A 10,986-nucleotide genomic window follows, 5' to 3' on the forward strand; every position below is an offset into this window, starting at 1 on the left:
CTAATCACAAAATCATATCCTTATTACATAAATTATATTTAAAATTTTAAATCACTAATTTATTTAAATCTAAGTAAGTACATACTTACATTTTGAAATGCCGACGACATTTTAGAACATGAAATAGTTTTTTTTATCGTAATTGTAAGTAGATATGCAATCAAAATTATTTATACAATATCATATTAAAATATTAAGCAAAACTTAGCGTTTTAAAATAGCTGCTGTTACTTTTTCTGTAATACATAATATATCGGCTTGTGGGTGTGGCAGAATATATTTTAACTGTTTTGTCAATATTTTTTTAATAATAGCCTAAACCTATAACTAAAGACCCGAATGATTGCTCGTGTTACATCTTACAATATTATAGTCGTAGATGCACATACGTTATTGCATCTCAATCCTGTTTTTCTTTTTTTGGTGTTTGCGTTTCCTTTTCGACGCTCTCTGTTTCATCAGATATTGATGATATCATACTAGTTTTCGAATCAATATGAACTCTTTGGGAATGTGATTCCTTTCTCTTTCGTGTCTGCGTTCCTGTGTTTTTTAAACTAGACTTCATTGAATTTTTTGCATCTTTACTCGTACCGGGCATTGCCAAATCTGTCTCATTTGATTTTTCGTGATTTTGTCGTGTTATTGGTGTTGGTGCGATTGAAATATTTGTATTTATGGTATCCATATCAATTTCAGACGGAAGGTTTAAAGTGGATTGATACTGTGGATGTCTCTGTTCCAATAGTGTATGCAATTTACTTTTAACAATAAGCCTTATACCCTGAGCTACTTCTTCAGCTTCCTGTAAGCTCACTATGGACTGGGATTCAGTTCGTTGACTTGGTGGTACAAAATTAAGTTTCGATGATATTTTCTCTTGGCCATATTGACGTGCGATTTTCATTGAGCCAGTGTCTGACATTAAAGATTCCTCACTGCTAGTTAAGCTTGAAAGTGAACTATTTCCAGTTATAGCATTCACTATATTATAAAGAAGCTTAACAATAAAGTGATGATCCTTGTGGATTGAGCCATAAATAGACAATTTATCCAATTTACGCTGTTCGGACGGTACCAGAGCTAAAACAGATGATGATTGTGGCGTTGCAGATAAATACAATAGTTCTCCCGTATCACTTAAAGTCGTCATTTTCATTTCTGGGAACATTTTCGTTCGTAGATATTCCTTTTTTTGAAAGTGAACTCTAACGCTGCCCCTTGAGGGAGTTCTTGGAATTTGTGAATCCCAGACATCTGGAGATATAGTTCGAATGTGCATTTCATTTCGTTCCTGTAATTTATTTATTTATGAGAAATTAAGAAAAATTACATAATATATTCAAAACAAGGGAAAACATACATAATACATAATGTTAAGTTTGCTTGTATATTTTACAGTATCAATTGATTAAATTAGATATATAGCATATTTAATCTGTGGTTTAGGTATACTCGAATAATCAATTATACACCTGACGACTGAAGTAGATGTTAATTACCTACCAAAAATCTGTCAATATTCCCCGTTAGTTCTGTCCTGACTCGAACTAGTTGGAAGTCGACAACCAGCAGCACTCTTGCGAGGGTGAGCAGAGCAGACAGTATCCAGCAAGCTGTATGGAGCCAGGCGGAGAGAATGGTCAGCTGAGTGGCCTGGTACACGCCCCTGATGCGACGCTCATAGACTAGAGTGGCCACGTTCACGGTGTATGTGCACCTAAATATTATATAAACAGCAAATAAATGTTTCGAACCTAACAAAATCACAGATAAGAAAAACAATAATTGAACACTTTTAGACTGATTGTTATTAGCAAAGTTTGTAAATCAAACAATTGATATGGTTTTAATATATGCTCACTATGAATCCCATACTAAGCCTCACTAAACAGGTAAGGATAAAGTCTACTATTTTGCTATAGATAGAGATCTATTTGCGCCAAGGCAACCCTTAAAGTTGTAAGAACAGTGTACACATAATGACACATCATACATACATTAACTTGACCAAAATGTTGAAATTCTAATAGTTTACGTACGTGGTGCTCCCAGTAATTTCACTTAACTTCAAACAAAGGTCATGCAATCCGTAGTGGGTTACGATGGACGAGTAGAGACACAGAGACCCCATAGCCAATGAAAATATAAACACGGGCGGTAATATACGCCAAGGCCTCTGCAAACTGACATTAAATAATCTACCCGAATCGTATTTGATGGGTAACGCTAAGATTTAGTGATGATAAGAAAAAATGCATCAACGCTGTGCGTTTTCTTTGACTTTCTATAAGTAAACTAACTGTGCCCCACGCGACGGTTTTACCCGCGTTGCTCCTGTCCTCGATAAATGGGCTATCTATCGAAATAATTTTTAAAATCGGACCAGTAGTTCCTAAGATTAGCGCGTTCAAACGAACAAACTCTTCAGCTTTATAATATTAATAATTATTAAGTACATATAGTGAGTATAGATGTGATCAACTCATAGTTCTTCTATAAACTGGAAGTCCTGTCGCATATATCATTAACTGTAGATAAACTCATAACAATAATGACAGTAGCGCTTACCCAGTAAGAACTCGGCTACCCGAAGAGCACATGAGGAACATTGTCGTCCAAACTAATCCAAAGATGCCTGATACCAGAGGGACATAAGTGGGCAAGTAGCAAACGCTTTTCTCCACCCACTGTGTGCTGACAAAGTCTACTGGCAGCACTATAAATGTGACAAAATCTTAACAATTGCTTGCTATAATTCCTAATTAATAATTTATGCGAAAAAATGCAACAAGAAAAATTCATAAACTCAGATTTAAGCACAGTATTATTGTAAGGGTCCATGTCGTACAGATATAATAATTATTAAATAATTTATTGTGATATCACTTACAATATTAGTACCTACACATTTTTATAACTTACTGTCAGCCATATCTTTATCTTCTGGTATGAATTCATAAATTATGTTTTGTCGGAGCGATGTCAATGAGAGAAGTTTAGGAAATAAAACACATTTTTCGTCAAATAAGTACATGAGCATATGAAAGCAGAAGGTACAGAAGGATCCGAAAACAAATGCCAAGAAAAATAGTAACAAATGGGCTCCTGCAACGAGAAAATTTAAATAATTATCGTTACATTTATAAAGGTATCTATGTGTGGTAAGAATTGAATTGTTCACTGAGACAAGTAAATAAAATACAGTACTTAATATAATATTTTGTTAACATAAGTAGGTAATAAACCATGTTTCATACATGTTTAGAGGATTAGCAATTATGCTCTTTGCTATTCTAGATGGCTGGCCATGACACTTTAAATGCCTTATAAGCTAGCGCATTCATGTTTTATTGTGTATTTCGATTCATAACTTAAGGTTATATAATATAAGAAAATCTAGTTAAGTATAAAATCGATGAATGATGAGAATCTTGTCAGGTTTAATGTTCGGTATAATGATGATATAGGTGTTATTGTCATAGTAAAATAGCACTAGCGTTAAAATTATTCACAGTATGTAGGTACATGGTTTTTTAACTCGTACATATGCTATTTACCAGTTACCGCATAAGCGACAAAAAGGTTATTGATAAATTAAGGTCATAAAAGTATTCTTTATCAAAATAGAATACGTCCTGTACCGGTGCATAAAGATATTTATTAATTATTATAATAAATAATAATGATATTAGGTTTAAAGAAGGTTTAACTTTTTAAAGTTACTTTAGTAGATATGAATGTCGTTTCTGTAACAGGTATTGTATTGTATTGTTAATTTAAGGTACACCCATGCTGATTCAGTTGCATTTCATTTTTATAATAAAATTATCTAAAAGTAAAGACCTTTCCATATTCCGTACACTTCCGTATCATTTTTCTGTATAAGTTTATATTCTTCGTATAAAGTTACACGTTCCATTTAAAATACGATATCGATCGATAAATATTTGTTTACTTAAAGGACGCAAAAAAATAAAATTTGTTGACATTTATATTTCTTAATAGAATTACATGTGAAAATGTCATGAAAATGTTGTGACAGTTCTAATAAAAGAGGTTCCATATAATTCAATTTGATCAGCTCTATGTTTGAGGGGTTCTGGGTTCGTTGTGGGTTCGATTCCCGCTGGAGACGAAGAAAGTTTCTGGTCCAGCAAGCACAGAAGGCTGATCATCTTCTTGTAAGTAAAAATTATCGATAATTTTATGTGCATCAGATGCATAATGCATAATATCTGGCCTATACCCCAGGGATCATGAGAATTCACTTCACAAATTTATCTAAAACTAAACTGTTAAGTATATAATATGTATAATTCTATACTATTGTAAAGTATTACTTTAATAAATATTTTGGCTTATTTAGAATACTATCTAATAGGTATGTGTGAACTGATTATTATGCGTCGGTGAACTGCGATTATTATAATGAGAGTGAGAATTTCGATCCGCTATGTTTGTTTACGATAACACTTTATTTCATAGTGTAGGTCATACTCCTAATATTATTCGATAAATATTTCACAAAAAATGTTTTCCTGAATAATATTAATAAATAAGTATTTACCGTATTTACTTACTATGATTAAATAATTATAAGTTTAGAGTACAGCTCATAAGAATTCCTTAAGTATTTGTTTCTAGATTCACTTCTACTCACTCACTATCTATTCAGCGACCGTAATGGAGTAGCTACAATTTTTTTTTAATAATTACTGAAAATAATGCGTGCAATATTGAAGAAAATGATTATATGTGGATACTGAATAGTATATAGTGGGCTATTTTCTACACATTTCTATATTGGAAACTAGTATAATTAAACGAATTTTTATTAATTTCATTTTATAGACACAAAAGGTATATCAACGACGATCTAAATAAGCAGGTATGTATCTAAAAATGATTTTTTTAAAAGAATGGTAAAGGTAACAAATTAAGTTCATTGATATCGATAAAAATAGCACATCACTCGACTTCATTACAATGGATGGATGACAGATAGCCACTTGTGTATGATTACAAGAGCTTAGTGACAACGTAAACATGATATAGTTTTATTTTAAATTCGAATAACATATCTAAGGGCAAATCGCAATGACATCTAGGATGCAAGTGTTGTGTTTCGTTACAATAATAGTAATTCAAATTATACAATGTATTTGTACATTTGATTTGAGTTCATCTAACAAAGATGTTGTTTGGACAGTGGAGAATGAGAACAAATGTAAGTACCCATTAATTATACCCAATTACTACGATGTAATTATACTTAATTACCCTTAATTATTGGTAAAAAGTTATGTCTAAGAAATCGTAATTAATAACTTGCAAAGTATTCTTCAAATAGCTTTTTAACGCAGTACTAATTTAAGTTTAACACCCTTAAAACCTTATAAAAAATGATGGACTAAGTTAGGGTCCAAATGTGTAGTCTACCAATTCCAAAAGTAAATAATTTGTTTATACTAGGAATTTTTATTTCAGCGATCACAGTGCCAGGCACAGTTCCAGGGGGCATTTATACTGACCTCCAGAATGCAAATATTATTGGCGACGTTTTAGAAGGGTTTAATGATGTCCTGACGCGATGGGTGGCTTACGATTCTTGGACTTACACAAGCAAATTTAAACGTAAATATTTAATATCTTAATGACAGTTTTTTTGTATAGCGTTTTAATTAAATTATTAATAATACTAAGTTCGTTTCTCAAATAAAATTACTTTCTATTTCTTACAATCTCTAATTTTTTTATACATTGTATAAAACGAGATGAATAATTATAATACAAATAATTTTAGTGAAACCGAAACATTTGAAATATGCAATTTCTAACTTGGTCCTCGAAGGCGTGGATACTGTCGCTTTCTTGGAATTTAACGGTAACCCAATTGGCTGGACTAATAACATGTTCGTAAGATATGTTTTCGACATCCGACAATACCTCAAGGTCAGTATGAATCGAAATTTTCGCAATGTCTTTATGATTAACTTTTGTTAAGTTGTCTTTTGTTTATTTTTAATAGAAGTAAGATTAAAATTTACGTAAGTAAGTGAATGTGCTTCGATCGGAATATAGACCGTGTAACGGTTACACGGTCTATATTCCGATCGAAGCTACTTACACTGTAACCTATTGTATCAATTTTAACTTTTATTTATTTTTCGAATTTTTATGAGATTTAGGTACCATCAATTACTTAGGTAAAAAAAATTTTAGGTTGGTGAGAACGAATTAGTCCTGAATTTTGTTTCACCCGTTGAAGTAGCGAAGGCGCGATCTGATAAGCACTTCACAGCTCCAAACTGCGTTCCATCAGTTTATAATGGTGAATGTCACGTGAACCAGCTCAGGAAGATGCAAGCATCTTTTAGTTGGGATTGGGGCCCGGCGTTCCCTTCTGTTGGATTATGGTAATTTTACATAATAAACGATCGACATGAAGAAGCTGTTCTTCTGGGAATAAGCGGCGCTTACAGCTTACATAAGTAATTATATTCGTGAAATATGTGGAAAAGCTTGTTCTTAATCTAACAATTCCGACATCTAACAATTCCTACGATATATCATCTACGTCTTGGTGAGGTCTAGGCATAATATCTTTAGTTTTTGCATCTTCAAGAAACAGGTCATCCAATCGTTCATCCAAACGTCTTACCTTTCACCCTGTATATTTCCATTCTTATCATCTTCTTTTGTATTATTATTAGCTTGTACTTAATTCTTCAAGAACACTTCGCAGGAAAAATGCGTCAATAGAATTTCACAACGGAGCTCTGATACGGAACGTCAGAACATTTACGGAGAAGTCTGAATCGCATTGGTCTCTCAGAATTATTGCCAGTTTGGAAAGTGGATTACCACGTTCGGAAATTAAAGGTTATTTAAGTGCAACACTGTCTGTTAATGCACATCAATCGCTGACTGTGGGCAGGATGTTGGATGTACAAGCTGGGGATGACGGCGCAGCTGAGGCAGAGATTAATATGACGATAAGTGCGGTAGGTAGTAGATATGTGTATGGAATAATATATATAATTCTAATTTATTATGTAGTTGAATAAGTAAATGAACATATACCTTTTGACAGGTTAAAGGTACCGCCTTATATTAATTAAAACAAGATTAAAACAAATAAAATAACAGTAGTTTTTAAAAACCTGAATTATTTTGTTTACATTGTCGATATATTAGTAGGTACTACTATATTGCGACAAAATAATACGGAAATAATAAATTTTTATAGATGTCATAAAAGACAGAGCCTGATTTAAGTGTAAATCAATACATTGATCATTTACTAATAGAGAATCTGTTTGAATTATTCAAATAAGGCGTTAAATTATAAATTACCGTCATTAACCTAAATTTTCAAGGCAAGCGTAGCCGTGAACTTTCGTATAAAATGTAAATATTATACCTATTATACCTACGTGGTCTGTATGTGTACCAAACCAACCTAGCGAAAAATAACAATATTACAAAAATCACAATTTACGCATAAATGTCGTGGTAAATACATATTTTTCCTCATGGGATTTCATAATTTATGTTCTTGGGTAAAACATAATATAGAAGATACCTTTTGACCATCTTAACGATTAGATATTTATTTACATCATAATATAAGAAATCGATCATGAGGCAGGATTCGATCCCGCGTTTTCTGTGTTGTTTTCTTAAATGTCTAATGTCGCGCCTGGCTATAAACACCACTATAAAGTCGGGTGTTATACCTATCTATTGAATTTCTTATTTATTTTCGTATTATTCAATTTCAGAATGTAGTGTCGTTATGGTGGCCCAATGGTTTTGGAGAGCAGCCGTTGTACGATTTGAATATATTTTTTTCAAATGATGCAGAAAATGGAGAAATGTCACATAAACTCTTGAAGATTGGTTTCCGTACTATTGAGTTGGTAGAAAAAGACGCTTATACTATTTTTGGTGAGAATTTGCTAAAGTATTGAAGTTAGTGTATCTAGATATGTTTTAACTGGATTTACAATTAATTTACCTTTTTTTCAACTTATTTAATGAAGGTAACAAGACAGCAGGCCAAGGATTGACATTCTATTTTAAAGTGAATGGATATCCTATATTTATGAAAGGTTCTAATTGGATACCGGCGAATATTCTACCGGAACTTGGTTCTGATAAAAATACTGGTATGTATTTTTTTCTAAGTATTCGACATGAAACGGAGATGATTACATAAGAGAGATTACGGAGATTGTATTCTAAGAGAAGCCCTTGTAAAGATTCTAATCAGTGGTAAAAATATATTTACTAACATTGAATCTGTTAAACGATTAAATCTAATTTATAGGATGCAAAAAAAAAACATAAGTACACCAGAATTCATAGTCGGTAGATCAAACACTGGATCAATAAGTATTTATTTAAACGGTATTTAAACATAAAGTGGATACTTATAGCTGAAAAAAAAGACGGATTGCACTCCGGGAGTGCCGGCAGAAGTGAAAACTTGATTATAACGTTGAGTATGTTTGATATTTTGGAATGGTATCCGTCTTACGCTTTTTCGATCAGGTCACGTGTCCTGACGCGAGTTTAAGAATTTATACCCATTACAGAAAAAGTGCTCAACGCCGCTAAAGAAGTTTTCACTTCTATTATCTTAGTAACATGCTGGAAACTCTATGGTTCCGTATTAGGATATAGGATATCATGTATGTATACAGTTGACAATTTGCTGCTGGCGGCGCGGGATGCTCACATGGCCATGCTTCGCGTGTGGGGCGGCGGGGTGTACGAGTCAGACTACTTCTACCAAAAATGTGACGAACTTGGTATACTAATTTGGCAAGATTTCCTTTTCGCCTGCTCCATGTACCCAGCAGATAAGGATTTTCTGGAGTAAGAATAACTTTTGAACCATTTTTTTTAAATTGATGTGTTTGAAGGGGTTGTATAGGTCATGGTTTTATTCTATTTTATAAGTAGCATTTTGATACTGAAACCAGAAACATCTATCAATATTTCTGAATATTAACACGCATTTTTTTGCAAAATAAACTTATGTTTTTAACAATTACAGAAGCGTAAAGACAGAAATAGAGCAACAAGTGAAACGTCTTCAATATCACCCATCCATTGCTGTTTGGGCTGGAAATAACGAAAACGAAGTAGCTCTGAGAGGCAACTGGTACATGACTCAAACTCAGTTCGACAGATATAAACAGGAATACGTCAAGTTATATGTTGATACCATTAAACCAATTGTTGAGAGTTATGATCCCAGTCGACGTTATCTAGTTTCAAGTCCGTCGAATGGTAAAAAATCGGAAGAAGACGGTTACATAGCCCAAAACCCATATGATCCTCACTATGGTGATACGCATTATTACAACTACTTAGCTGATAACTGGGATGCCAATATCTATCCTCAGACAAGATTCGCTTCTGAATACGGATTCCAATCCTTCCCATCTTTGAAAACAATGCGAACTGCTACCAATAATACCGAAGATTTCAGTTTATACAGCAAATACTCGAAACACAGACAACACAGCCCTAATGGTAACACTAACATACGGATTCAAATAAAAAAACATCTTAAATTAGATAGTGACGATAAAAAATATTTTGAAAAGTTCGTTTTCTATAGTCAGGTAAGATAGAAGAGTTTTAAATAAACCTTTATCAATGACATATTAAGCTACCATACTCAAGATATCAAAGAAGTTCATGTGTTTATCAAGTAATGATGTGATCTAGTACCAATAACAATATTTTTAGATAACTCAGGCTATGGCAATGAAAACAGAAACTGAATTCTACCGGCAAAGTCAAGCAGATTGGTACACGATGGGTGCTCTGTATTGGCAATTAAATGATGTATGGCAAGCACCCTCTTGGTCAGGGATTGGTATGTTCTTGACCTTCTTGTACATACGATATGAGAGGAGAAATTGTTCAATTAGTAGATTGGTTGCAATACGTCCAAACAATATGCAGGATAAATAATTGAGCGTGTCCCCTACACATTAAATTATTTAAGGTTAAATAATAATCGTAAAATTTTTAAGTATTAGATGCATGATTAATGCACAATTTTGTTTTAGAATATGGTGGGAAATGGAAAATGTTGCATTATTTTGCGAAGAGATTTTTCGCACCTGTCCTCATTTCTCCACGTTTGACTCTAACTGGCGATGTTGACGTGTATCTGATTAACGATAGATTTGTTCCGATTATCGACGCAAACATCGTTGTGGATGTATTTAATTGGACCAGTTTAACTCCAGTCTCGACAAAATCTTATCCAGCAAATGTCAACCCATTGAGTAGTAAGAAACAGGGCAGTATTGTTATATGGGAAAAAGACAAGAAAGATGAATTGTTTTTAAGGTTTTCGCTGAAATGTGACGGAGTTACATCGTCTCCAGAGAATTACATTTTCCCGGTAGCTTTGAAATCGGTGAAAGGATTGGGAAAATCAAATATTCAGGTAACATTTGGTGACTCATACGTTTTAGGTATGCTATATTTACCTCTAGGGATACCTGCTTCAAATAACTATTTATATAAATTACAGATACAAGTATCAAAATCGAGTAGAGACCTCCACAACGAGATGCTTTATGAAGTAACTATAACAACGGATTCTGTGATATTGTTTTTGTGGTTGGAATCGGATATAGATGGGCATTTCATCGATAACGGCCTTATCGTGACACACACATCTACACAAGTTGACTTCTTAGCAAAAGTGTCTACAGATGCAGAAGAAATAAAACGGGGAATCACGTACCAGTACTATATAAATACATAAAACGTTAATGTATCGTGTATATATAAGTTGTAAAAATGTTAAAAGTATTTAAATGTGTTTAATAACCATTAAACGCAGTATATAAATAAATATGTTTAATTGGTGAAGGTTGAGTTCGCTCTTATGTGCAAAGTCTAACCTTGCCTTTGACCCATTTTAATATCTATCATAATATACGATAA

At 33.1% G+C, this 10,986-nt stretch overlaps 2 protein-coding genes across 2 annotated transcripts; one reads left to right on the forward strand and one right to left on the reverse strand.

The window, feature by feature from the left end:
• Positions 1-202: 202 nt before the first annotated feature.
• LOC149900749 (uncharacterized) lies at positions 203-3,100 on the reverse strand. Its single transcript, XM_090112586.1, has 5 exons — positions 2,926-3,100; positions 2,572-2,719; positions 2,043-2,186; positions 1,507-1,720; positions 203-1,294 (listed from the first exon to the last, which is right to left on the reverse strand). Exons 1-5 carry the CDS (start codon positions 3,041-3,043, stop codon positions 401-403), a joined length of 1,518 nt encoding a protein of 505 aa, XP_089968712.1. The 5' UTR covers positions 3,044-3,100; the 3' UTR covers positions 203-400.
• Positions 3,101-5,000: 1,900 nt separating this feature from the next.
• Positions 5,001-10,838, forward strand: beta-Man (beta-mannosidase). Its single transcript, XM_090112767.1, has 12 exons — positions 5,001-5,230; positions 5,491-5,637; positions 5,807-5,955; positions 6,226-6,419; positions 6,749-7,007; positions 7,788-7,953; positions 8,049-8,174; positions 8,712-8,886; positions 9,068-9,641; positions 9,769-9,898; positions 10,095-10,480; positions 10,568-10,838. Exons 1-12 carry the CDS (start codon positions 5,101-5,103, stop codon positions 10,802-10,804), a joined length of 2,673 nt encoding a protein of 890 aa, XP_089968893.1. The 5' UTR covers positions 5,001-5,100; the 3' UTR covers positions 10,805-10,838.
• The last annotated feature ends 148 nt before the right edge of the window (positions 10,839-10,986 follow it).

This window comes from Colias eurytheme, chromosome 18 (assembly GCF_061535395.1).
Source record: "Colias eurytheme isolate Ceu_HAF_F1 chromosome 18, ilColEury1 Martin Lab GWU primary, whole genome shotgun sequence".
NCBI lineage: Eukaryota > Metazoa > Arthropoda > Insecta > Lepidoptera > Pieridae > Colias > Colias eurytheme.

What these genes read in the sequence shown, in the direction of transcription:
- beta-Man (XM_090112767.1), top strand. Translation starts at nt 5,101, where the DNA reads ATGACATCTAGGATGCAAGTGTTGTGTTTCGTTACAATAATAGTAATT. An exon ending in AGTGGAGAATGAGAACAAAT is followed by an intron (nt 5,231 to 5,490) that starts GTAAGTACCCAT and finishes TTTTTATTTCAG; the next exon opens with CGATCACAGTGCCAGGCACA. An exon ending in AGTTCGTTTTCTATAGTCAG is followed by an intron (nt 9,642 to 9,768) that starts GTAAGATAGAAG and finishes CAATATTTTTAG; the next exon opens with ATAACTCAGGCTATGGCAAT.
- LOC149900749 (XM_090112586.1), bottom strand. Translation starts at nt 3,043, where the DNA reads ATGCTCATGTACTTATTTGACGAAAAATGTGTTTTATTTCCTAAACTT. An exon ending in GAAATTACTGGGAGCACCAC is followed by an intron (nt 1,721 to 2,042) that starts GTACGTAAACTA and finishes TATAATATTTAG; the next exon opens with GTGCACATACACCGTGAACG. An exon ending in GGAATATTGACAGATTTTTG is followed by an intron (nt 1,295 to 1,506) that starts GTAGGTAATTAA and finishes AATAAATTACAG; the next exon opens with GAACGAAATGAAATGCACAT.